Genomic DNA, 25,661 nt, shown 5'->3' on the forward strand with positions numbered 1-25,661 from the left:
TGAGGGAGACTCCAGAAAGGCCTCTCCGGAAGACAACGGTGCATGGAGACTCTTCACCCTCTCGCCAACCTCCTCATCTATTTACTCGCCTATTCATGTGTTTACTCATGTTGGTACTTGTTGGTTTACTTTTTTAGTATCTTCGTAGAGCACTAAGTAGCAGAGCTGCCACCGGGGCACGCAAAGCCTTACAAGCGCCCCAGGTAAGACCTAGGGACCGCGGACCATTGGCTGAGAAGGGCTGAGGGGCGGGGTTCCCGCTCTTACCAGAAGCCCCTTCGCGGAGGGTGTGAGGGCGGCGCGCAGTGCAATTCTTACTTAAACTCTCGCGAGTGGGCTTAGGGCTTCACCGCTACCCAGCCGGGAGGAGCTGCGCCTGCGCGGTTGGAGCATTGGCAGAAACCCTGTAGGCGCAGGCTGGGCCGCCCGCTCGCTCCGACCGTTGGGTTTGGCGGCTCGAGGGGAAGCTCACTACGCATGCGCACCTGCTCCTGAGGGAGGAAGGAGGCCTAAGGGACTTGTGTGCTTAGCCGGAGAGTGGCCATGTGTGACAGTGGCGGCAACCCGCCCCTGCACGTAAAAAGTGGGCGCAGAAGCAAGCGGGCGGCGGCCTCGGTGAAACAAAGCTATGAATACGGCTCTCCGAGATACCTGCTCCTGTGCGGCCTGGGCGGGATGCTGAGCTGTGGGCTGACGCACACGGCCATCGTGCCCCTGGACCTGGTCAAGTGCCGCATGCAGGTGGACCCGGGCAAATACAAGGGCATCCTGAGCGGCTTCGCTGTGACCGTGCGGGACGACGGGCTGCGCGGCCTGGCCCGAGGCTGGGCCCCCACCCTCCTGGGCTACTCCATGCAGGGCTTCTTCAAGTTCGGCCTCTACGAGGTCTTCAAGATCCGCTACGCGGAGCTGCTGGGCCCGGAGAAGGCCTACGAGTGGAGAACCGGCCTGTACCTGGCCGCCTCGGCCAGCGCCGAGTTCTTCGCCGACATGGCCCTGTCGCCCATGGAGGCGGTGAAGGTCCGCGTGCAGACGCAGCCGGGCTACGCCCGAACCCTGCGGGCCGCGCTGCCCCGGATGTACGGCGAGGAGGGCCTGTGGGCCTTCTACAAGGGCGTGGCGCCGCTCTGGATGCGGCAGATCCCCTACACCATGATGAAGTTCGCCTGCTTCGAGCGCACCGTGGAGGCCCTCTACAAGTACGTGGTGCCCAAGCCCCAGAGCCAGTGCACCAAAGCCGAGCAGCTCGCCGTGACCTTCGTGGCCGGCTACATTGCCGGCGTCTTCTGCGCCATGGTGTCCCACCCGGCCGACTCCGTCGTTTCCGTTTTGAACAAGGAGAAAGGCAGCACGGCCTTGGGAGTTCTCCGCAGACTGGGGTTTGGGGGCTTGTGGAAGGGCCTGTTCGCCCGAATCCTCATGATTGGCACCCTGACGGCGCTGCAGTGGTTCATCTACGACTCGGTCAAGGTCTATCTCAAGCTGCCCCGCCCTCCAGTCCCTCAGGCGCCGGAATCCTTCCAGAAGCAGAAATAGGCGAGGATTGGTCAAGGGCGGTAGCCACCGCCACGGGGGGCCCCGCATTTCCATCCAGTGGGAGATGGCGTTCGGACATTATTAGTGTGTAAAATGTTAACGTTTTTTGGAGAGGCGATTTCACCGTGCAGTACTTGTTCTCTTTAAATGATTGATTCCTTTTTGGCAATCCAAGGGGATTTGGGGGTTTGAACCATTATCTTTGGGGAGTCGGCAGCGGTGGCTTTAACTCAATAGTTTTTCAGCAATTATTGGGGGTGGGGGGGATCTCTTAACAGGAATTAATGTTAGGTAATTTCGTGTCTTTAGAGTGTATCTCCTTTGATTCGCCATCCAGTGGAGATTATCCAAGCATCACTACTGAATAGCCTACTAATGAGGTTTTAAGGTCATCACAACTATGCAGGAGAGGGAACCAATTAAAATTCTGCTACATGGTATTCATCTCAATAGAAATCGTGCACCTATTGAATAGATAGACTCATTCGGTATCTCCTGTTCATGTCCATTACAGGTAAAAGCTATTAAAGGTTAAATTGTGACTTAGTGCTTGATCCCTTAGAATGTATTCATTGTTTTCAAAGAGACATGACATGAGATGAAATGACATGAGCATTTTCTCATCTTGCTTTGTCCAATTCTCTTCCTGATGTTGCTAGTTAGGACATAGCTCTCTCCAGGAAGTGCTACAATTGGATCAATGTGGAAAACCAAAATGAGATGAAGGGCATGGGCAAGCTTTGGGAATAAGTATGTAAAGAAAAAGCCTCTGTTCTCTATTATTTCTTCTGTATAACTCAGCTTTCAACAGTCATCCATCCAAAGATCATACCACCCTAACATTAACACACAAAAAACCCTACAAATTCCAACAATTTTTTGTTGAATTTTAAAGAATGGTTTTGGTGTCTTTGAAAGGAAAAAAATCTCGCTTTTAATGTAACAAATTCCATTCATTTAATTTGGTAGATATTTTAGTGATCTTTACAGTGATTGAGGTTCATAAGACACATTTTCAGTTTTCTGTAGTCTTCACATCTCTAGGGAAATAAAATTAGTGAAATTCTGTGAATTAGAAATGTTTGTAAAATGTGAATAAGAAATAAACATTCTGTTTAATACAATTTACCAAAATGTTACATGATTGCCTTAATAATTGTGTTAGACTACAAACTTAGAATATGTTAGTGTTTTAAGTATTTGATAAGTTGTTTAATGGTTAACAGAAGTTAAAAAGTGTCTACTTTTAAGTAAGTATGTCATGGTTGGATAATAAAGAACTTGGAGGAAAAATGTCAGAACTTGTGAATGAGAATGGAATTAAATTTATATTTAGTGCTTCTATGTTTACTTATTATTGGGGAGGGAGCAGGGGAAGGGTCATTATCAATTGTTAAGACACTTTAGCTTTCTTTAGGTAGTTAGTGTCCAGGTTTGTTGTAAATAATAGTTCTCAATGAAGAATGATAAACATTTCAAGGAACTAAATTGTGCAGGTTCATGTTTGCAAGACTTTAAAACAAATATATTTCCATCTAGTGTTGTCTTGTAAAATGTTTGTAGGACATTTCTTTGGTCACTGATTTATTAAGTAAAGTATTTTCTATCAGTAATATAATTTAGGGGATTAATACAACATCTATGGAGTTTCAAAGTAGTAAGACACCACTTGTTCTGGTTTGTGGTATTTCATGATTGTTCTGTTGGCAATACCATATAATTTCTGTGTTATGTTTAGAGAAGTATAATCTAAGGAAAAACTGTTTACCATGATTCTGGCTGTCATGAGCATGGTCAAGAAAATGGGTTTACTTAAGTTGTGTCAACAGTTTTCATATTTAGTCCCAGATTTCTATTCATCATTTTTTGTTGGTGGTAGTTTACAAATGTTTGTCTGATAGGAACCAGGATAGCTAATAATGAAGAATAAAAGGTAATTTAATTAAAGAAAATGTGAGTTCAGAATCATTAGGGATTTTTTTTCCTAGTTATTATTCCTTTGGGACAACTCAAATTTCTGTTTTACCTTGTTTATAATAATTACTCTTTGAAATCATGCATCTCTATTAGAAAAGCCATAATATACATCTGGTATTTTCAGACATTTTATATTTAATTTCTGAATCCTTGCAGTAGTCCATTTTATATACTCAGAGGCTAGGCAACTTGCTCACAGTCATATAGCTAAGTGATACAGTCTGAATCAGAGTTCACATTTTCTTCCATTACTCTAGTCCAGCCTTTCAACACAACCAATGACTACCCTTTTCATAAATTGCTTTTTATAGTACCTCCAAATTTTTAAAATTTTCTATTTGTATATACTATGAACTTTCCTATCCTTTTACTAATGGAAAATTGTACTACTAGTATATGTCTCAATTGTGAAAAACCTATGGCATAATTGCTTAGAAGTAATCAAACTGCAAAATGCTTAAGTGCATTTAATTTAATATTTAAATTATTTTCCACACCAGGTCAGTGCCTCAATCCTAACTTGAAGGAACTGATGATCATAAAAACAGTGCTTTTTAATTTTTTTAAAAAAAATAGTGGTACAGCAGTTTTAACAAGAAGCTTTACTATCACATGTTCTAATTTTTTCCTCTAATCTTTAGTTCCTACAGCTAAAAAAGCTGGCTTAGGTCAGTTATCTATTCCCCCAGGTGGTGACTAAAGTAGCTTTTTCAAGTATATGACATTAATTTTATGATAGGATACTGTAATCTCATCCATTGGTCTGTCCTTTGAGAAATGAATAAAGAGAGTAGGTAAAATCTTGAAAAACAAATGCCACATTTACATGTTATTACCACACTGATAAAGCTAGAAAACAATCAAGGTATTATTATTACGAGTATTTTTTCTTGCTGTACAAGTGTTTCTTTAGGAAGTATTTCTTTTGAGCCTTTCAAAAGCAAGAATAATCATAGAAGTCAGATGATCACATTTTGATAGGCAGCCATTCATTTATAGTATGCTTGTTTTATGTGGTCTTATAGATCAGTTATTTTTTTAAAATCATGAGCAAAGAACTGTTTGAAAGAAAAATTCAATTTCAGTGTTATTTACAAGGCTTTGTCTTGTTTTCCTCAGTGCTAATATTTGGGTGGTTGGTTCAGTTAGGGAGGGTACTAACAATCCTATATAATAAAGATGTAATATGAAAATGGTCGTTACGCCGTGAAGCGTAACGACCGACCGCGTAACAACCGGATCACAGATCAGCAGGAGGGTGGGTCAGCGAGCTACAAGCAGGTGGCAGAGAGCTACAGGAGGGGGCAGGGCAGCAAGCTATGAGGGGGGTCCGGGGGGAGCTACAGGAGGGCAGGGCAGTGGGCGGAGAGCTACTGGAGGGCGGCAGCGAGCTACTGGCAAGCTACTGGTGCATGAATTCATGCACAGGGCTACTAGTACTATATAATAAAAGGCTAATATGCAAATAGACTGAATGGCAGAACAACCAATCAAAGCATAATATGCTAATGATATGCTAAGGCTGCTCAACTGCTCGCTATGATGTGCACCGACCACCAGGAGGCAGACAGTCAACTGGTCGACCAGTCACTATTACGTGCACTGACCACCAGGGGGCAGATGCTCTGACCGGTAGGTTAGCTTGCTGCTGGGGTCCAGCCAATCAGGACTGAGTGAGATGGGCCTGACATGCCCTGGACCCCTCCCGAGGTTCCTCCCCAGCCTGATGGTGCACCAGTGGGGTCCCTCAGCCTGACCTGCACCCTCTCGCAATCCGGGACCCCTTGGGGGATGTCAGAGATCCCACAAGCTATTTCCTTTGGGAGGGTGCCAGACGCAGGGCTCATGGCTGGTGAGTGCTGCTGCGGCAGCGCAAGCCTCTCCTGATTGGGACTGACTGGGCGCGAGCCCATGGCAGGCACAGTGGGGCTGGGATGAACGGGAGCGGCAGGTAGGAGCTGCAGGCAGTGTTGGACTGCAGGTTTCAGCCCAATCCCTGCAGGCCACCCAGAGGGACCCCAACCATGCACAAATTTGTGCACTGGGCCTCTAATATAATTATAACTAAGGTTTGTGTGTATGTGTGTGTCCATATTGGTTACTATATTTTGAGACCTTCAGTGATAAGAGTGTCTAAAATTTTAGAGGCAATTTGATAATTCTGCCCATACCTTCTATAACACTATAGATCAACAACTACCATGTGCCAAGCATTGTGCTAGGCAGAAAGGTTTTTGTGGTGAGCATAATATAGTTGATCCTTGAACAACATGGGAGTTAGGAGTGCCAACCCCCCACACAGTCAAAAGTCCATGTATAACTTTTGACTCCCTCAAAACTTAACTACTAATAACCTGTTGACCAGAAGCCTTACTGATAACATAAACTGTTAATTAACACACATTTTGTATGTTGTGTGTATTGTATTCTTATAATAATGTAAGCTAGAGAGAAGAAAATATTAAGAAAATCATAAGGAAGAGAAAATATACTTACAGTATTTATTGGAAAAAAATCTATGTATGAATGGACCCACACAGTTCAAACCCATGTTCAGGAGTCAATTGTACATGGCTCTACCCTTGTGGAGCTTACAGACTAGTAGAAAAAATAAATTAAAGTTATGCAAAGTGCTGCAAAGAAGCACAGGGTGTTTAAGATTGTACATCCAAGTGATGGCTGAGATGAGACCTAGAGGATAAGCGGAAGTTAGACTGGCCTAGAGAATATATATGGCAGTGGGCACAGTATGTGCACCTGCCCTAAAGAAAGAGAAAGCCTGATGGCCTGCAGTGGCCCAGTGGTTGAGTGTAAACCTATGAACCAGGAGGTCACAGTTGGATTCCCAGTCAGGGCACATGCCCGGGTTGCGGCTCGATCCCCAGTGTGGGGTGTGCAGGAGGCAGCTGACCAACAATTCTCTCTCATCATTGATGTTTCTAACTCTCTCTCCCTCTTCCTCCTCTCTGAAATCAATAAAAAATATATATATTTTAAGAGAGAGAGAGAGAGAGAGAGAGAGAGAGAGAGAGAGAGAGAGAGAGAGAAAGCCTGATAATTCCATGGAACTTAGAAAAGTTTCCTTTGTGTGAAGCCATTCAGCAGCAGAGAGGGTGGTATGAAATGAAATGTGAAACAGGAAGAGGGTCACTCCAGGCTTTGTCATTCATTTAGTTCAAGTTTACCCCTGCAAAAGTAAACTTCTGGCTCTGACATTGTCCTGTTAAATTCCATTCAAATGAGGAAGAAAAAATCTACCAGGTTGTAAAGTCTGGAAATTGCCTCTAACGAATGAAAGTCTTTAGAGATGCAGAGATCTCTAAGTTTGGGAGAATCATTTCACAGTGTGAGGAGTTGGGCTACTAACAGTTTTATCCTTTATTGTAAAGAAAGGGGGACAGATAGGTTTTGAGAAAAGCAGGTGTGTGGTGTGTATAGCATACAAGTAAAATCTGAGTTAACCAAAATGTCCAGGAGTTGGTAGTTTATTTCATTAACTGCAAGGTAACCAGAAGTCCCCTTTTGTTTTCAGTTCTTGATGAATTTTTGTCTAAATGTTTGATTACTAGTCTTTTATAATATGCTGAATATGATTAATAATTCAGGGATTTATAAAGCCACATGGCCATCAGTTATGAAAATCAATGCTTGCTGTATACTACCATAGCTATAGAAGGTGTAGGGCTTTTGAATGGGTATACATTGACCCTAGTGGATATGGATGTATGTGCGTGTTTAATCTTCATTGTTAGTTGGAATTCTTGTCATATGCATCTTTGCTAAAACAAAGTGAAGAAAAAAATATGGGTTACTTTAAAATTATTTATTGAGTATCTACTGCAGGGGTCCTCAAACTTTTTAAACAGGGGGCCAGTTCACTGTCCCTCAGACCGTTGGAGGGCCAGACTATAGTTTAAAAAAAAACTATGAACAAATTCCTATACACACGGCACATATCTTATTTTGAAGTAAAAAAACAAAACGGCAAAAACACCCGCATGTGGCCCGCGGGCCGTAGTTTGAGGACGCCTGATCTACTGTATAATATTACCTCTGTTATCTAGGTTCTTTCACATGTTATCTTACTGTATTCCTACTTTGTGTTGTAGTAGGTTGTTTCAAAAATTGGTGGTTTCATCTGTAAACTATATGTAGTCCTGTGAGTTTACCACACTGCTCCAAAATGATAGGCTATATCTAAGAAAATGATATTCCTAAATTAGTATACTTTTAATATAGATCAGTAGATTATCTTTCCCGCCTTTAAGAAATAAACCAGGTGTTTAGAAAATACTAGTAAATTTTACTATTCTAAAAAGATATTCTGTGGGTTGACAGAACCCTGCCCCTTTGCAAGGCTGGTAATTCACATTCACGTAATTGTTAGTCTTAGACATGAATTGGAGCTGCTGACAGGGTGATTGTCTGTTTGTGAGAGGGTGGATGGAAACCTGGCAAGGAACCCCAGTCCTTTCATCTCCCAATAGCGTTTGTGCTCTGGCTGCAGTTCCTAGTACATCTTACTCCCCGAGAGGAGGGTTTGTTGGTGTAATCACTGTCTTGTACCTCAGTGTCTCCCCTCCTTACCAAGAATATAAAGCTGTTTAGTCATGTTAAATCAGTGCCATTCATCTTATATGTTGTGTTTTGAAACGTTTGATCTTTTAGATCATTACTTATGTTTGATAAGTGTTACTAATATTTCTAACAACCATTTACTATGCCAGGTATTGTGCTGAGCATGTTACATACACTGTAGGTTGGTATTTGTATAAGTTGGGATTTTTTTTTTTTTTTTGCGGGGGGAGGGCTGCAAGCAACACAAAACCCAAAACACATCAGGTTACAGCACAAAGACATTTATGGTTAACAAGAAATCTGGAGGTAGGTGAATGAAGGTTGTTAATAGATCAGTGTTATATCCAAGAACCTGGCTCTTTCAGTCCTTCTTCTCTGCCATTTTTTTAAAAATGCATTTTTATTGATTTCCGAGAGGCAAGGAGAGGGAGAGGGAGAGATAGAAACATCAACAATGAGAGAGAATCATTGATCGACTGCCTCCTGCATGCCCCACACTGGGGATTGAGCCCACAACCCAGGCATGTGCCGTGACTGGGAATAGAACCGTGAGCCACAGCAGCCAGGCCACTCTGCCATCTTTGACGTGTCAGTATTGATTCCTCTCTTGTTCAAGAGAGGGCTGCTCCACAACAGCATCCAGAGAGGGAGCGGGGGAGGGGGCTGCACAAGAAGATGGGCTTTTCTCTCTATGTGCCTTATCAGAGAGGAAAATCTTTCTCAGGAGCTTCTGGAAGATTTCCCCTTCAGCCTCATTGGCCAGAATTAGGTGGCATACGTTCTGTAGACCCTATAAACCAATCACTGACAACAGCTACGGAGGATTCAGATCAATGGAAAGCTTTTGCTGGGATTTGGCACATTAGGACCTGAACAACATCAGATTTGTTGTTGTTGTTGCTGTTAGCGAGGAAGAAAAGGGAGATTGTTGTTGGGTAGGCAGTCGGGGTCTGCCCTTATATTCTTTCTCTTATTTTACAGATGAGGAAACTGAGGGCCAGAGAGATTAAGGTAAAAGTGTAGTGCTGAAACCGGGATTCAAACCAGGCCTGTCTGCCTCCAAAGCAGTTTGCCATCACGTTACTTGCTTTAGCCTGGAACTTGCTATGAGGCAGGCCTGCTATAGATCCTATCGAAAGGGATTTGTTACTGAAAGTGTCGGGAAAAACTGCTTTCTAACAGAGACTAATACATAGTAAAAGAAAGCAAATGTTTTGCAGTCATCCTCAGTCTTTTCATTCTGTACTTTTCTCCCATTGACTTTCTAGAAATGGCTGATTTCTTTCAAATGCTATCTACTGGAATAATCCAAAGGATTCATCCAGGATTCATGAACAAATTTCAAAGAGCCACTACCATGTTTTTTCTTAAGAAGTGCATCAAGCATCTGATTTGCTGCTGATAAATTCTCTGTAAGTAGCATTATAATTAAGCGCACACAAAACCATTCTGTGTTTCCCAGAATACAGCTGGGCTGGCACTGAATTGGTGATAGCGCATGGGCACCGAGCGGGAGGGTTCCGTTGCATCTCAACTACCATGTACCTTCTTTGTGCAGCGACCAATCCGTCTCTCCCCGCTGACACCCTCTGAATCACAGGCCATTGCCCATTCACCCCATGTCTGTCACTGAGCTGGTTCATTGGGTTCCTTCACTGAGCCTTGAGACTGGATGCTTCCAGGATTTGGTCAGGAAAAAAAAAAAAATGCCAGGAAACCAAGTGGTACACCTCTTCCAGCATGACTTCCTACCACCCCCAGACTGGTAGACTCGGCCCTTGGATATGAAACAATGGTATTTGGCAAACTGGGGGAAAGGAGGCAGTGGTGGTGGTGGTGGGGGTCATGCAGGAAAGGGCTGAGCAATTAGACCTGAATTCCAAACCAGGCTTCCCCCCTGCAAGTTGCTTCACCTCCCCAAGCCTCGGTTTTCTCATGTGTAAAATGGGGAACCATAGCACCTACCTTGAAGACTTATTATGAGAATTAGCAATAATTTATGTAAAACGCATAATATAAAATGAAAGCTTAATATATTATAACACTTACATTACCAGCCCCTTAGTAAAAAGTTGAAGGTTGTTAACATGGAAAGATTTAGCCTGTGTTGATATTGTTGTTATGGTTGTTCTTGGAGATATAGATATAGATATAGATATAGATATAGATATAGATGATATATTTGCTTTAATTTTTAATGCATCGTAAAGTACACAACGCTTTGTGGGGAATGCAGCACATAGGAAATGAAACGCAAGCAGCCTGGGATGTGTGTACAGAAGCCAACAGTGGCAACCCCATCTCTCCCTGACTTCTATGAAAACAGTTTCTTTTACAAACGTGTTTTTGGTATGCAAATCATTCTATGCAGATTTCTGTGTGCAAAATACAGCATAGAAAAATGGCCCTCTTGCCAAGGAAGATAGGAGATGTTGGCTGCCATCAAATGAATTAGCAGCAAATTTTAGATTTTTTTTTCCTAACAATGTATGGGATGAGCATATTTTTGGCACATTAAACTGAACTATTTTGGCTTTAGATTGTGCGTGCTTGTGATAAAAGTGTGCTTATTGAAGCCTTTAACTACTTTTTGAAGCCACAATAATGTTTGGTGGTCTTTAATTTAGCATTTCACAACAGTGTGCCACCTCCAGTTAGTAAAAATGCCTATTTGAAAGTCACAGATGGCTTCCCGTCTAAGGTTAAGCTGCTAGCCTCCATATCCTTCCTACTTTTCTGTGAAGATTTGTGTTTATTAACAGACTGAAGTTTATGTTTTGGAAAATGTTTTCTCCCTAATTAATGTATGTCTTAGAAAATGAAAGGAATACATTTGATATTAAAGTCATCCTTTTCTTTGGGTGAGCACGGGAAGCTAGCATTTAATTCACAAGACCGTGTTTTACCATCAGGGAAGAATTAATAATTAATAATGAATAATATGCCTTTTAGGTGCGCCTTACCGGTTTTCCTATTGGCTCCTTTTGCGCGTTAATGGAAGGAGGGGAAGTAAAACTTTGTCCCAGTCCTGGGTGTTTCATTTCGCCTGATCATGCTCAGGAAAATACAGCACCTGTAGGCCAATGGCCCCATCATGATTCTCCTCTCTCCTTTTCTTTCCTGTCTGCCCCCCCCCCCCCCCCCCCAAGCTTTTTTTTTTTTTTTTTGCTTGTGTTGGGTGTTTCAAATTTGCCAAATGAGACACACATTATTTTTACAGAAACAAAGCTTAAACTGAAGGTATTCTTCAGAACAAAGTACCTCATCTGAGAGAGAATGTCAAGTGTAGCTTACTTCTATTTGGCATCACATAGCTAGAAAAGAGTGCAGAGTCTAACATGCCAATCATCTACTCGTTCATACATTCATAAATTCAACATCCTGCTTCGTATGTGTCAGGCATTGCCCTAGGCACAAGAACACAAAGGTGAAAATAGTCTCAACCATTGAGGAGTTCACTCTCTACCAGGGCAGGCGGATGTGCAAACAAACTACACTGACACTGATGTCCCGACCGAACTGTGTACAAGGTATAAAGGTGATACAAAGGTGGGATCATTAACTCCGTCATGCTTGTAGTGAGGAAAGACTTTTTGGAGGGTTTACATCTGAGCAAGGTTTTGAAGGATGCATAGGTGTTCCGTAGATATGTGGGGTGTAAGGAGACAAAAGCCCTTGAGGCAGAGAGAACATAAGTACTGAGGCATAGAGGCCTAAACCAGAAAAGGAGGGGCATGTTTTTCAATGGAGAAATTTATTTGGCCTAAGAACAGAGAAGGGAATAGGTATGGGAAATATTCTCAACATCTCATGTATCTGTTGCCCCTTATTTATTTCTATTCTACTATCCAGGGTAGGTCACCTTATGGTTTTTGAAATTATTGCCATAGCCTGTAACTAGTCTTGTTGGCTCTAGCCTCTTCTCCCACTACCATATAAGAATACGCCAAAGGCCCCTGCAGAATTCATCCCCCACTGACATCAGTAATACTGTGGACAAATTAAAGTCCAAGTACCTTTCCCCAGAGCATCTAAGGACTCTTTGAGTCAATCCCTCCTGGCCATTGGCACTGATCATTTCCTGTCTCACTGCCCACACCTCACACTGTCCCTCAGGTCCCAGGTCCCAGGTCCCAAGCCTAGCCTGCTTGCTTCCATCTCCCATCCTTTGCCCATGTCAATCCCACTGACCAGGCTGTCCAGCCCTCACTGGTCTTCACTTTAGTTCTTCGAGCTTTAGCTAGGGCATACTTTGTCTGGCTGGGATTGATTCCATCCTCCTGTCTGTCAACATGGTATCAGGGACTAATGAAAGGTTTTGGAGTCCCAAGACGGGGGTTCTAATCCAAGCCCTGGCTTTAGATAAGTTTCCAAGGCTCAGTTCCCTCAGCTGTAGAAGATGACGGTCTACCTTGCGCAGCTGTTCTGGGATTAACAGAACAGGGTATTGAGGGCCTGACACACAGCCAGTCCCCAGACAGTGGAGCTATTATTGTTGTTGTAATTTAACCTCTTTGAGAAATTCAGGCATAGTAACTATTTTTCTGACTTGCCATGAAAATCACTGACGAGTATATAATTCTTGCAAATTGAAAAGCCCTTTAGGTAAAGCGAATTGTTATTTGTATCTAGTAATATTCATTCACACTCATCTATTTACTCATTTAACACTTACTAATTCCCAATATTTGGTGCATCTTAACCTCACCTTGTAGGATATAAAGATGAATTTGAAATGTCCCCAAAGCCTGTGGGAGAATCAGATAGAAAGGCAGTCAAGTCCAAAGCCGTGTGGGGGACCCTGGGACCAAGTTGGGTGCTGTGGCATCAGGAAAGGCTGAGAGCTGAGGGAGGAGCTCAGGGAGAACAGGCTGTGCTTGCGTCAGGACGGATGTGACCAGGTGGGGACACGGGTAGCAGGTTGAGGGACCTGAGTCAACATGGACCACAGGGTGTGAGGCTGCTTAGGGTGTGGGGGAAACAGTGTCGGAACCAGGACCTGAGCTTCTGGGGCTGTGGGTGAGAGGGACGAGTAACAGTGGGGTGAGGAGGGGTGGACCTGCAGAGACTGGGCCTGGGGTGAGGCTCTCAGTGCCTACAAGCTTGGGAGGTGTGAAGTGGTCTACAGTCCCAGCTGGGTGAAAGCTCCTTGAAAGCAGAGAAGGCTCTCAGTCATCTCTTAGTGCCCCCGACCCTCCAGCGTGCAGGGCACATCACTGCACAGTGAGCCTGGAGGGCAGATCCTGATGGAAGTGCTAGAGGGCAGTGAGGAGAGCCTCCCGGCGCCCAGGCAGTGAGCTTCTAGTCCTCTGGATCCTCTTGGAGCCACTGAGGAGTGGAGGTGGCATGTTTTTGCCAAGGAGCTCCATCTTACCTAATAATAGACAAACATGTAAATTGACTGTACCTCCCCTATGCCCACAGCCAATCAGGAGTGAGCATGCAAATTAACCCAACAAAGATGGCAGGTTAATTTTCATATGCAGGCGAGGAGCGGCCAGGAGGGACGGGACGCCTGCTATGAGGGGGAGGGGGGCGGTGGAGGGAGCTACATGAGCGTGCTCCTGCCGGGAATGAGGACTTGCAGGCTCCCAGGCAGCCAGGAGCAAAGCCAGGAGAAGGAAGGCCTATTCTTGCACGAATATTGTGCAACGGGCCTCTAGTAGTGTAATGAAAGAAGTCAACAGGAAACTAACTAGTGCTGTGTTACAGAATTTCACTTCGAGTAAATTTTGCTGAAATGCATGGAGTTTCAAACTGAAAGAGTCAGGCTGCCCAAAGGCTTTAAAGTGCAGTGCTTCCCTGTGGCGGCGACCCCTTTCAAAGCCTGTTAGGGTCTGGGGACAAGCCCCACAGCCTGGTAGGTGTTAAAATAAAAATTAATTGTTGAACACAAAATGGGCTGAAGGGTACCGACTTTCCCCCCATATGTGAATAAATACGTGCTCGGAACAGAAATGCTCTCTATCCAAACCCCTGAAATCTAGTCAGGCCTGGTACTAGGTTACTAGTTTTGAAAACAAACACTTGAATGTCTGCCCAGATTGTTGTAATCTTATTAACCTAACAAAGAGACTCAGTAACTTCCTCAACCAGGGGGACCGGCGTTTCCCATGTAATTTGCAACAAGCTGATGAACACACCCTTGCTCCACTTGCAGAGAAGTCTCATGCTGCCTGCAAGGAAGGGTTGAGAGAAAACGGCAATAGCGGGTTAGAGACCAGAACATGGTGGGCCAGGTCCTGGCTAAGTGTTTGCTCCTCTCCCCACCCCTGGCCTCCCAGCCACCTGCCATCTCCACGTTCAGAGGTGGTGTGTGGTTCCTCCCAGCCTGGCCCTCCATGGCCATGGCCATGTTGCTGCTGGCACTCTGGGCAGTCTGCCAAGCTCTCCTATGCAGGGTTTCTGCGCTGGGGTCTTGCTGGGAGGCTCTGGGGTCATTTTGGATTCTGTGGTAGATTTTAGGCCGTCTTCTCTCCCTAGGCTGAGGGATTGCAGGGGGCTGTGCTCCTCGCCTCCTGGTCTCTAGGGGGCAGTGGTGTTCAGCACCACCATTGAACGTGGCTTCTCTTAAAGCCAGGGGGGTCAGGCAGCTGGGGGTATGCCAGGTTACCACAGGGACAGTCTGTCTCCCTCACCACACTGTCCCAGTCACCCCTTCTCCACAGCCACCAGCTCCGCACACCATCTCTGAGCATGGCCCAGCACCGTTGTCTCCTCCCTCAGGAGTAACATCCCAGGAGGAGGTATCGGTTTGGCCGCCCCAGGCCCACCCTCCTCTTCCTTTGTGCAAGGTAAGCCTTGCCTCCCACCAGTACCCACATGAGAGGAAGAGATTTGGATGTTGGGTGGTTAAAAATGGGAAAAAAGTTCATTTCACCCCTCTGGATATAATAGCTAATATTTACTGGGCACTGTGCCAAGCAATTTGAATGGACGAGCTCACCGAGTCCTTACAACAGGCCTATAAGAAAGGGCTTCATTTTACAGATGAGATCTGAGGCTCAAGAAACTGAGGCACAAGTTCATGGTCACACAGCTAGAAAGCTACAGAACTGGGGGAGGCGGGGGTTGGACAGAGGTCAGACGTTGTCCGTAAAGGCTCTGGAAGCTACAGGTAAGCTCACTGGAGACGAGCCCCTCTCAGATTAGCGGGCTCAGCCCAGTTCCCACCTCCAGCCTCCTCTCCTTCCTCTGTGCCCTGCTTTGTTCTGCTTCCAGGCCCCTCTTGTCACTAACTCTGGTTCACAAAAGCATGTGGTCCGAATCGGAAATGCACCACGATGCCAAATGCCAGGATTGATTCCACGTGATAAATTCCCCCATTACATATTAAAAAACGGTTTGTCCGTAGGAGAATCTCTTCCAGTATCTGAATCACGAAGTAAAAAAGCACATTAACCTTTATAAATCGAATGTATCTAATTTTAAAATATGTCTTGCCAATCAGTGATAGCAACATGGTAGGAATAGAATTTGACATTAAAATTTTTCTATTACTTTAAAAAAATAGGCATGCTTGGAATCGGAACATGGCACCTGATCAATATTTGCTGCATTAAGGAATGAGAACCAAGGCCTGTCATTCTGGTAATTGCAGCCTTTCTTGAAAGATTGACATCCTTTTTGTGGGCATGTTACAAGCAAAGCCCCATTTTCAGCCTTAAAATGTCCTAATTTTTCAGCTCTCTGTTTATTCCCCCCATTTCTTGCCTCCTTTCACATTACTGATTACCTCCACTTACACTGTTGGAAAGGGCTTTTCTCCTTCAGAAGTAATTTTAGTGACCCTCCCCCACCCCCACACACAGCGTGAGACCATTCTTCCTGCTCCACACCATTACTGAAACCTAAACATGACTAGATTCTGAAGCACCAGGCAGGAACGTGCGGGTCTGTCTTCTTCGGTGTATCCCATATCCCACTGTGATTTCTCAGCAAGACATAGTAATTATCCATAATTGTAGTGGGCATGACAGTCAGACAAAGTCTGAACATTAAACCCATCCCGCTAAAGACAAAATAGAGCCGTGCACTATGTCGTCTGCAGTCCCAAATTGTGGTCAGAAGGCACCTGACCAGCTTCTTAAACTCCACTCTGAGTGAGGTTTCTAAAATGACAGTGGGCCAACACTTCAGAAATAAATTTGTTTTGAATGAAAATTTAGGACTTCAGACTCCAGGAGTGATGCCAAAAGGAAGGGAAAGGCCTCAAACACCTTCCCCTGAATCGGAATGACTGAATTCTTTCCCACCAGCTCGATCCTTTCCCGAAGGCGGCGAACAGGAGTGCATCCAGTCATCCTCAAACATCTCATCAATCTCCTGCCACAAAAATGAATCAGTGCCACATCCAGGCCCTAATCCTACTTCCCCCTCAGCCGGAGCACCTGCCAGGCCGCGTTAGGAATGAGTGATGCCGACACAGATGGAAATCCGCGTGCTCCCGTGCTGGGGGGGCCCACGGGAGGCGAGGAGGAGCCCCCCAGCCACAGTCGGCCTCTCCTCCCAGACACATCGGCTCACACTCCCTCCGGCTTGGATCTGTCATAGCCCGTTGTCAGCAGCAGAGCGAGGGGGCAGATGTGTCTGTGGACAGACGGCTGAGATGCTGCCGCACGGGGCGGCTGCTGGGCGAGTTTCTGCAGAGGCTGACAGTCCCTGACGCTGGTTGTTTAGAGGACTCCCCTCTCCCAAGTGGTTTCCCTAAACTCCCCCAAGGCTGCTTCTCACACCGAGTTCCCTGAGGGTAGGTGGCTGGCCCGTCAGGGTGAACTCAGCATCTGGTGCATGCATGGGACCTCTGTGATACAGCAGCACTGATCTCTCTTCGGCCTGGACAGGTTGACGAGAGTCTCCTGAGGTCCCTGGGCCTCCCTGTGGGACAAACAGATGTGGGCTCAGAGAGGGGTGGGTTCAGATTCCAGCCCAGCCACTCGGGCGAGTGCCCTAATTTCTCCGAGCCTCGATTTCCTCACAGGAAAAGGGGAGATCATACTACTCAGCTCAGAGGTGGTTGCGAGGCTCAGATGTGCACACAGACAGCACCGAGCATGGCACCTGGCACAGTCTGGCACAGTCTGGTGTCCTATGGATGGACTCTATTGGCAAGGTCTCTAAGAAGGCCCCCTGGGTGGTGGGGAGGAGACTATTGAGATCAGAAACAGAGGCCACCAGGGAGAGAGGCTTCCTGACTCCAGGTTCTCAGGGACCTCTCCTTTCACTGGGCTCCCCAACAGTCTGAAACCCCCAGCCAGGCCCTAGCTCGTGGGCCCAAACGCCCTCGCGGTCTACTTAGCTCATGAGAGAGCTTGCAATCTACCCAATGATTGCTTCTCTCAAAACCCTCTCCTTTTGTGCGTGCACCTTCCACAGTTGGCATTAATGGCTTCAAAGAGCCAGAAGGGACCCTGATCATCTGGGTCCAGGATGGGCAGGCTCTGTGTGATATCTCTGGACTCCTGTTCCAGTGTTCCTTCTGTTCTCCACGCTGCCCTGGGCATGCGTGTCCTGAAGTGTGGATGCCCAGGAAAACACTGTTCAGATGTGCTGCCCCAGCAACACTCCCAGCCTTGTGCAGGAAGGAAGGTGGGTGGCAGCGGTTTTGGGGGGGGGTGGCCCCTGTTGACTGAGGAGGTTGAACACAAGTTGTCCTGGCACCCACAGTTGCTGTCTAGAGACATCACATGAGTATCATTTCTGGTTTTCTTCAGATCCTGCAAAGTTTATAGCCTATGAGCGCATTCTGGCCTCCCTCCTCTCCTCACCAGGCCCAGACACTGGTGCCCAATCCTTCCCCTCACCCATCTGGCAAATGCCACCCAAGGTCAGTCCAACCATCCCCCTCCTACCCGGGCTGCTGAGCACTGCTGGGCTGTTCAGAACTGTCATTCCCTGTTCCACCCAAAGTCCAGCTCAACCCCTCACTCCTCTCCTGAACCCCCTGCCCAATCCCCTGGCCCCTGGTTCCAACTCTCCCTGGGAAATCTCAACCTCTGTGCGTTCTCTTTTCTAAACAGGTCTCGACAGGCTACCTTCTCTTGGCTCCTATGGTCACAATCACCTTGGTTCAGAACACAGTCACCTTTGGTCTTGGTTCCTACACTAGCCTCCATGGGCACCCTGCCCCAGCCTGACCCCCTTCCCCAGCCCCTCCCCCTATATTGAATGGATTATTTGTCCAAGCCAGATGTTCCTCCCCATCCATGACTCAGGGCTCCCCTGTCCTGGGTGGACTCTGCCCCTGACCTTCTGTGATCTGGTCTCTGCCAACCACTCTAGTCCTCCCTCTCTACCCCTCTGACCCCCTGGGGCCATGTCCATGCAGTTCCCCAGCCTGGCAGGCCTACCTCCCCTCCCAGGCCCCTCCTCAACTGGCTGACTCCTTGCCATCCTTCCAGACCCAGCCCCTGCATCTCCACCTCCCAGACCCACCTGCAACCTCTAGGGTTAAGGTAACAGCCCTTGATCATCTCTCTGGATCACAAGGTGCTACTGTCATCTGTTTACACATCTGTCTCCCAGAGCTGGGTGTTCTTCCAGGGCAGGGCACCTGGTGGGCGGTCAGCAGCTAACGTGATGGAGCTCAGCCTGGACTGTGAACATCCAGTGCCTCTGGGCTGGCCAGAGGAATGACGTTTTCTGTTCATGTGGAAGGACCTTACCCCCAATTCATCTTCGGTGCCTCGTCAACGCTGATGGCAGGAGCAGGGCTCCAGGGTCAGACAGTCTCGGCTCCAAAGACTGACTCGATGACTTGCTAATTCTTAGGACTTTGAGCAAGACACTAACCTCTCTGAGCCTTAGTTTTCCTGCATGTGAAATGGAGACGATAATGCCTCCCTCATTACAGTGCTGATAAAGATGAGGTGATTCAAATGGGGACCTGGCAGGTCCGCCCACAGCAGACACTTGACAGTGGGAGCTATTATTCCCGTGGGCTTTTTAGTAAACATGTGTTACAGTAAAAGGAGCAGAACTGAGATGATAAGATGCGCTATCACATTAGCTGCAGGAACAAAAGGGGGAATGGGATGTGTACTGGGATAGAAGCAAAAAGACCCCAGTTCTACCTCGGCCGCCAAGTAAGGTCCTCATTGGTTTAAAGGGGGAAGGTTCTCTCCCAGCTCATGGATCATCTGATCCTAAGAGTTTTTGATCCAACAATTTCATGAAGCTCTACTGAGGTTTTAGGTTTGCATCCAAAACGTAATTCCACTGAAGGGCAAACGACCAGTATTGGAAGTCCAAAAGGCAGCAAGTCCTTACTTGCAAATATTTCCACCCACATGGGAAGGTGACTTTCCTTCTGAAGGGGTTAGAGGCAACAATGCTCAAAATGACCACTTTGTGAATCCTGACAATGCTCAGCATTTCAGCAATATCCCTGTGAATGGCTGGCAGAAGCTTACGTCTGCAAAATGCAGCCTTCTAGATGAAATTTGCAGGGAAACAGAGCCTTCAGACATTACAGTGTTTTCAAATATCATTATTACTGTTCTATAAATATCTGACGCCCACGGTGTATCAGGTGCCACATGGGAAATATTGGATTCGGTTGGAGGTTTTCTTAAAAGACACATAACAGTACCATATGCCAGTCATCTTGGATAATATTTATGTACATGCTGCAGAAGCAAAGATTAGCTGTGTCAATATGTATAGGAAAAACCCACAAAAGAAAGTCTGTGGGAAGTGTATTATCGGCACTTACGATCAAAAGCATTTGCCTAAGTCTTCACTTCTTTAAGAGCTATTTCACCCATAAAGTACAGCAAGGTTAGAGGAGTGAGGGATTAATACAGCAATAATTGGGGGGAAATTATCAGAGGTCCCTGGGGTCTCCTACGAGGAGTAGTTCAGAGCCTCTGCAGCTAAAAGGAGCAGTTCCAGAGCTGTGGATGGCAATTAACTCTTCTGTTTGCTTTTAACTAATGGGTTTCAAACATAGTTCATTCCTTTTCAAGTGTCCTCACCAGCATCCCCAAGGGTAAATAGCTTGCAGGAAAGGAGTTGTGCCTGGGAGGTGTGCAAGAGGAACAATTATTCCCGCAAACATGAGCACTGTGCCAGTAACCAGTCATCATTTTAATAGGTGGTTGGTATAGACTGAGTTGTGTCCCCTCCAAATTCACATATTGAAGCCCTACCCCTCAGTGGGATGGTATTTGGAGATGGGGACTTTCCGAGGTCATGAGGGTGGAGTTCTTGTGAGGGGATTAGTCTCCTGGTAAGAAGAGCGGAGAGAACTTGCTTCCCCTCTCTCTGCTGTGAAGACACAGCAAGAAGGCAACCATCTGCAAGCCAGGAAGAGAGCCCTCACCAGAAAGGACCAGGCCGACAGCTGCTCTCAGACTTCAGCCTCCAGAGCCGTGCCTGTTGTTTAAGGTGCCCGCCCACGGTATTTTGCTATGGCAGCCTGAGCAGACAAACACGATGGGGTTCGCACACCCTGAGCTTTCGTGTTAGACAGTGATGAGATCGGAATTTGGGGTTTCATCTAGCATTCAAGTGGCCATGTAGGCAGAGGGAATCCTGCCTTTGACCAGCTGGTGAGGCCTGGCATCACTGTCTCCCTGTTTTCTTGGTAGAGCTGCTGTTACCGACTGAAAGGATGTGTGACTCTGCGTTAGGGAATCAGTCCCGAGCTAAAAATGTTCCAACTGTTTGGAGAACAGAGCGGCACTAAACAGCTTAAAGGTTGAAACTGAGAAGCAATATCGTGGAGCTCAGGCGGTGAAGGGCAAGAAAGGGAACAACTTTGTTTATTGTGAATTGCATCTCTCTTTACTGCGCAGTTCTACTTTTAATTGCAACGTGTCTGGTTGAGCAGTTATTACTGAAATTTATTTTTGTAATAACATCTCTTTGTCAGATCACAGTTTTATTAACAGTGGTGTGAACTGGGTTTTGCTGTAGTAAATAAGATGTTGAAGTGCTTTTAAAATTAGGGGGGAAACCCCTCTGCAGCCCACTCCAAATCTTAACATGTCTGTTGGGCAGAGAAAAACAGTGAGCTAACTGGATTGTTTGAGAACTCACAAGGCACTTGTCTTAAGCATGCCGAGGACGCAGCTGGCTTCAGGAGCCTGGTGTTCTGGATTCAATTAGACCCCAAATGGCTGACCTGGAGCAAGTCGTTTCCCTTCTCTGGGCCTCCATTGCCTCATCTGTTTAAAAACAACGAAGATATAAGGAGGCTGACTCTTCCTGCTCTGACATTGTCCTGGGGAATGCGGCTTCACTCAGCAGCAAGCAGCTCTGAAAGATGACTTCCCAGACCCGGCAGAAGATGAAGGGTTAGGGACGGAATTGGAACATGAAAGCCATTTACCCCAGTGTGGGAGCCCCATTCTGTCACCATTATTGCCCTGCCCTTTGTAGGACACCAGCTCCCGCCTTTACATCATGTTGGTGGCCAAGGGTGGTCCAAAGCCACGTGTGGGAAGCTCCAGGTCGTGGGAGGAAGGGCCCAGGCCAAGGCAAGGGGCCTGGCACGGGAGTGGCCTGGGGAGAGCACATTCATCCCCCTGGACTGATGTCCTGGGCCCTGGATGAGGTCTCTTTGCTCCTGAAAGGGCTGGGCAGGCGCCAGGTGGAGCCCACAGCCCTGCGCACTGACTCTCCCCACCCCAACCTGAGTGAGCTCATGGAGGCCACAGCCCCTCCTCCCCCCCCCCCCCCCGCGAAGCAGATGAGGCTCCAGCCACCCTCCTCCAGCAGGCTGGAGAATGTTGGGGTTTGGGAGGGTGTATTAAGTTGCTAGGGCTCCCATAACAAGGTACCATAGACTGTGTGGCTTAAACAACAGAAATATATTTTCTCACAATTCTGGAGGCTGGAAGTCCAAGATCCAGGTGTCAGTCAGCAGGTTTGGTTTCTTCTGAGGCCTCTCTCCTTGGCTTGCAGACGGCGGCCACCTTCTGTTTTCACATGGTCTTCCCTCTGTCTGTCTGTGTCCAAATATCCTCCTCTTATAAGGTGGGTTAGGGCTCACCCTAATGACCTATTTTAATTGCAACACCTCTTTAAAGCCCTTACCTCCAAATACAGCCATATTCTGAGGTCCTGGGGGTTAGGACTTCACCATGTGAATTTTGGGGAGACTCAATGTGTTCTCTATAACAGGGGCATGCTGATGCTTTATTTTGATGGGGATCCTGTGTTAGTATCCTAAGGATGTCATAACAGGTGAGCACAGAGTGGGTAGCTTAAAACAACCAAAGCTGGTTTGGTCCCCAGTTCTGGAGGCCAGAAGCCCAAGATCCAAGTGTAGGCAGGGCCAGGCTCTCTCCCCAAAGGCTCCGGGCAGGTTCCTTCTTCGCCTCTCCCAGCTTCTGGGGTTTCCTGGCAATGCTTGGCATTCCTTGGCGTGTAGACATATCATTCCAACCTCTGCCTCCATCTTCACATGCGTTCTTCTCTCTGTGCCTCTGTGCGTGAACTTCCTTCCTCTTACAAGCCCCTTAATGCAACATGACCTCGCTTAACTTGATTCCATCTGCAAAGACCCTGTTTCCAAGTAAAGTCACATTCCCAGGTACTGGGATCTAGGACTGGAGCATATCTTTTTGGGGGACACAATTCAACCCCCAACAGCCCCATTCTCCTTACTTCCCTGCCCTCCTGCCCTCTGAGCTGCCCAGGTACCATTACTTTGCTTAAAGGTTGAAAGAGGGTGCTAACTGGCTTTCCTTGCTCAATGCTTTTTTTTTTTTTTTTCTTTAAAAAAATATATGGAACACTTGACGAATTTGCGTGTCATCCTTGGGCAGGGGCCATGCTAATCTACTCTGTATCGTTCCAATTTTAGTATATGTGCTGCCGTAGCGAGCATGCTCAGTGATTTTTTAAATGACTAACATCTTTCTGTTTCCTGTCCCCTTTCCCTCCCTCTTTTTTCTTTTTTCCTCTCCCTTCTCCCTGGACCTCTCTTTTTTTTGTCTCTCTGTTCTGCCTCTCACTCCCCATCTCCCCTTACACCAGGTCCCCGGTCTCCTCCCCTCCTTGCTCAGGCATCTGCCCAGAGGACACCGTTTTTTCCTCAGATGTGAAGACCAGGAGGAAAAATCCCGAATCTCTGCTTTGCTCTACTGACCACATGGCGCCTCTCTTTCAGAGTGGTCATGGGTTGGCTCTGCTTTTTTCAAGCATTTTATAATAATTATTTGGTTTTTTATCCTTCTGAATTCTCTCTGGAATTAATAAAGTTAAAACACACACACACACACAACACACACACACACACACACACACACACACAACCCTGGTTGTTTCCTCCTTCTAAGGAAGCCCCAAACTGAGATGGGTTAGCTAATTCAGCTCGAGTCCACTCCCTACCCAGCGGAGAGGACCATTGTCGGTCCCTCGCTAATAGAGGCCACCATGGGCCACGTGTGGGGTTTGCGCAGGGACCACGGTAGCACACAATCACACCATTTCCTAAATTTTCATTGCCAGTGCCTGAAGCCTCCGCCAGGCTTTTTCTAGGCTGCTCTTTGCAACCTGGTTGGTCCAAATCTTGGTTCATTGCCCTCACGAAGGACTGTAGATGCTTACGTCCTAGGTAATCAATGAGCAAACCCAATCCAGCTGAGTATTAAGAGACGAATAGGCCACCACCAAGTCGGGCGTATCACAGACACCAAGAGAGACCCCAAGAAATGAACCACAGATAAATCTCAAAATCATTACTCTGAGTGAAAGAAGCCGGCCAAAACGAGAAGACATCTAAAACGCCAGCAAGTGCAAGCTGGTCAACAGTGACAGGAAGCGCCAGGCGGAGGGGTGCTGGGCGGGGCCGGGAGGAATGGATTTCAAAGGAGCAGGAGGGGCCTCCTGGGGATGATGGGTGTGTTCTCTCCATTGATGGTGGGGATGTTTTCACAGAGGACAGGCTTATGCCAAACATCAAAGCACACACACAACCATCACAGAAGACTCCACGTTAAGAAACCTATTAATGCAGTCGTGTGCACGAGACTTGGCACAAGGGGTGAAGACATAAAAAGGAAAGGCACTGGCAGACGGGGGGGGGGGGGGGGGAGGATGTGGTGCCGGCCCCCCCTCCCTCCCACACAGCTTTCTTCACTGACAGTGGACGCTGGAACCCACAGTCCCCCAGGTTCTCACCGTGTCTCTGCCTGCGGTTGCAACTGGTGTCTTGTGTTTGGGCTTTGAGCCTGTTTTCTGCAAAATGAGGATAATAACTGTGAAATGAGGGTAGTAACACCGACGGCGGCTGTGGTGAGGGCGAGAGGTCATATGCGTGAGGTGTTCACGGCAGAGTGGAGCCTCTGTGGCTGGTAACAGCGAGAAAAGGATGACTCCTCGCAGCTTTCCCGAGAACCTGCTGTGTGCCAGGTACTGCTTAGCGCCGGGTCCCGAGAGGAAAGACGTGGGCCTGGCAGAGTGCCCTCTCCGGTCTGTGTGCAGGGAAAAGCGGGGCCCGCGCTGCTGCAGGGACCAGCCCGCCGCGTGCTCAGCCCAGGATGGGTCCGTCCTCACCCCTTTCCCAGGAATTGTTCTGGGATCTCCCAGGGGAGGGAGGCCTTTCCTCACAAGCAAATGTCGCCTGTTTGAGAAGCATTCTGAAAGCAGGGGGAACATTATACACAGTAGAGTAACATGTACGTTGGAAAGGAAATTCATTTAAAAAGAAAGAAAGTCATAGTATTGACCAGTACAAGGGAGAGCATGACATTGAGGGAATAAGGCATTAAGGGCATGTTTTGCGAGGTGAGGTCTTAGGTTTTAGAATACATACCCAAGTTCTCCTGACTTTGGAGGAAGGGCCTGGTTTCATGATCAGCACCTGCCATTCCCAGGGGAGGCAGAGATTGGGGTGTGGTATGAGAAGGTGCTCTCAGAGGCTGCACCAGGTGGGGGGCAGCAGGTGTTCCAACAGGTGTAGGTACACCTGCATGATGGCTGGTGATGAGCCCTCAATCTCTCTTGGTAGCCCAGGGGTAGGCGCCATCGTAGATCTGGTCAGGCTGCTGAAGGACAAACCATCACCACCACCATCGTCATCACAGCAGCGAGCTTCTGTTGAGTCCTTGCGTTGAGCTAGGTGATGTTTGAAACACTTTCCATCGTTCATGTATATCTTGTTTAGTCCTTACAACAGCCCTATGAAGGTTAGTACTATTTATGAGGGGTATAATATAATCCCTATTTTACAGATGAGTAAACTGAGGCATTGAAGGTTAAGTAGCTTGCTTGAAGTCATACATACCAGTCCGTGGCTGGGGAGGGGAGAAGAGAGTTGACATGCTGGCAAGAAGAATCAATAGAGAGCTGCTCTTGTTGATGGATCATTAATCTAAAATTTTTATTTTAAGGGCATTGGCTCCCTAATCTCTAGGAGGATACAGGCCTGGGAACACTCAACCAGTTTGTGTGTGCGTGTGTATGTGTGCGTGTGTATGTGTGAGTGTGAGTGTGTGTGTGTGAGTGTGTGTGAGTGTGTGTGTGAGTGAGAGTGTGAGTGAGTGTGAGTGTGTGTGCGTATGTGTGAGAGAGTGTGTGTGCGTGTGTGTGAGTGAGTGTGTGTGTGAGTGTGTGTGTGT

At 47.0% G+C, this 25,661-nt stretch overlaps 1 protein-coding gene, 1 long non-coding RNA gene and 1 other non-coding gene across 3 annotated transcripts; 2 read left to right on the forward strand and 1 right to left on the reverse strand.

Moving 5' to 3' along the window:
- Nucleotides 1-23,305, forward strand: LOC103284199 (uncharacterized). Its single transcript, XR_003616711.2, has 3 exons — nt 1-203; nt 9,360-9,503; nt 23,077-23,305. It is a non-coding gene; the product is annotated as an uncharacterized LOC103284199 (long non-coding RNA).
- Nucleotides 544-1,778, forward strand: LOC129147069 (phosphate carrier protein, mitochondrial-like). Its single transcript, XM_054720880.1, has one exon. The coding sequence runs from the start codon at nt 544-546 to the stop codon at nt 1,534-1,536; it is 993 nt and encodes a 330-aa protein (XP_054576855.1). The 3' UTR covers nt 1,537-1,778.
- On the reverse strand, nt 22,821-22,927 carry LOC114230815 (U6 spliceosomal RNA). The gene has a single exon (XR_003616791.1). It is a non-coding gene; the product is annotated as a U6 spliceosomal RNA (small nuclear RNA).
- Nucleotides 23,306-25,661: the final 2,356 nt, after the last annotated feature.

The sequence above is a fragment of the Eptesicus fuscus genome, chromosome 9 (genome assembly GCF_027574615.1).
Source record: "Eptesicus fuscus isolate TK198812 chromosome 9, DD_ASM_mEF_20220401, whole genome shotgun sequence".
Lineage (NCBI taxonomy): Eukaryota > Metazoa > Chordata > Mammalia > Chiroptera > Vespertilionidae > Eptesicus > Eptesicus fuscus.

Excerpts from the sequence above, each read along its gene's own strand:
- LOC129147069 (XM_054720880.1), top strand. The coding sequence starts at position 544 with ATGTGTGACAGTGGCGGCAACCCGCCCCTGCACGTAAAAAGTGGGCGC.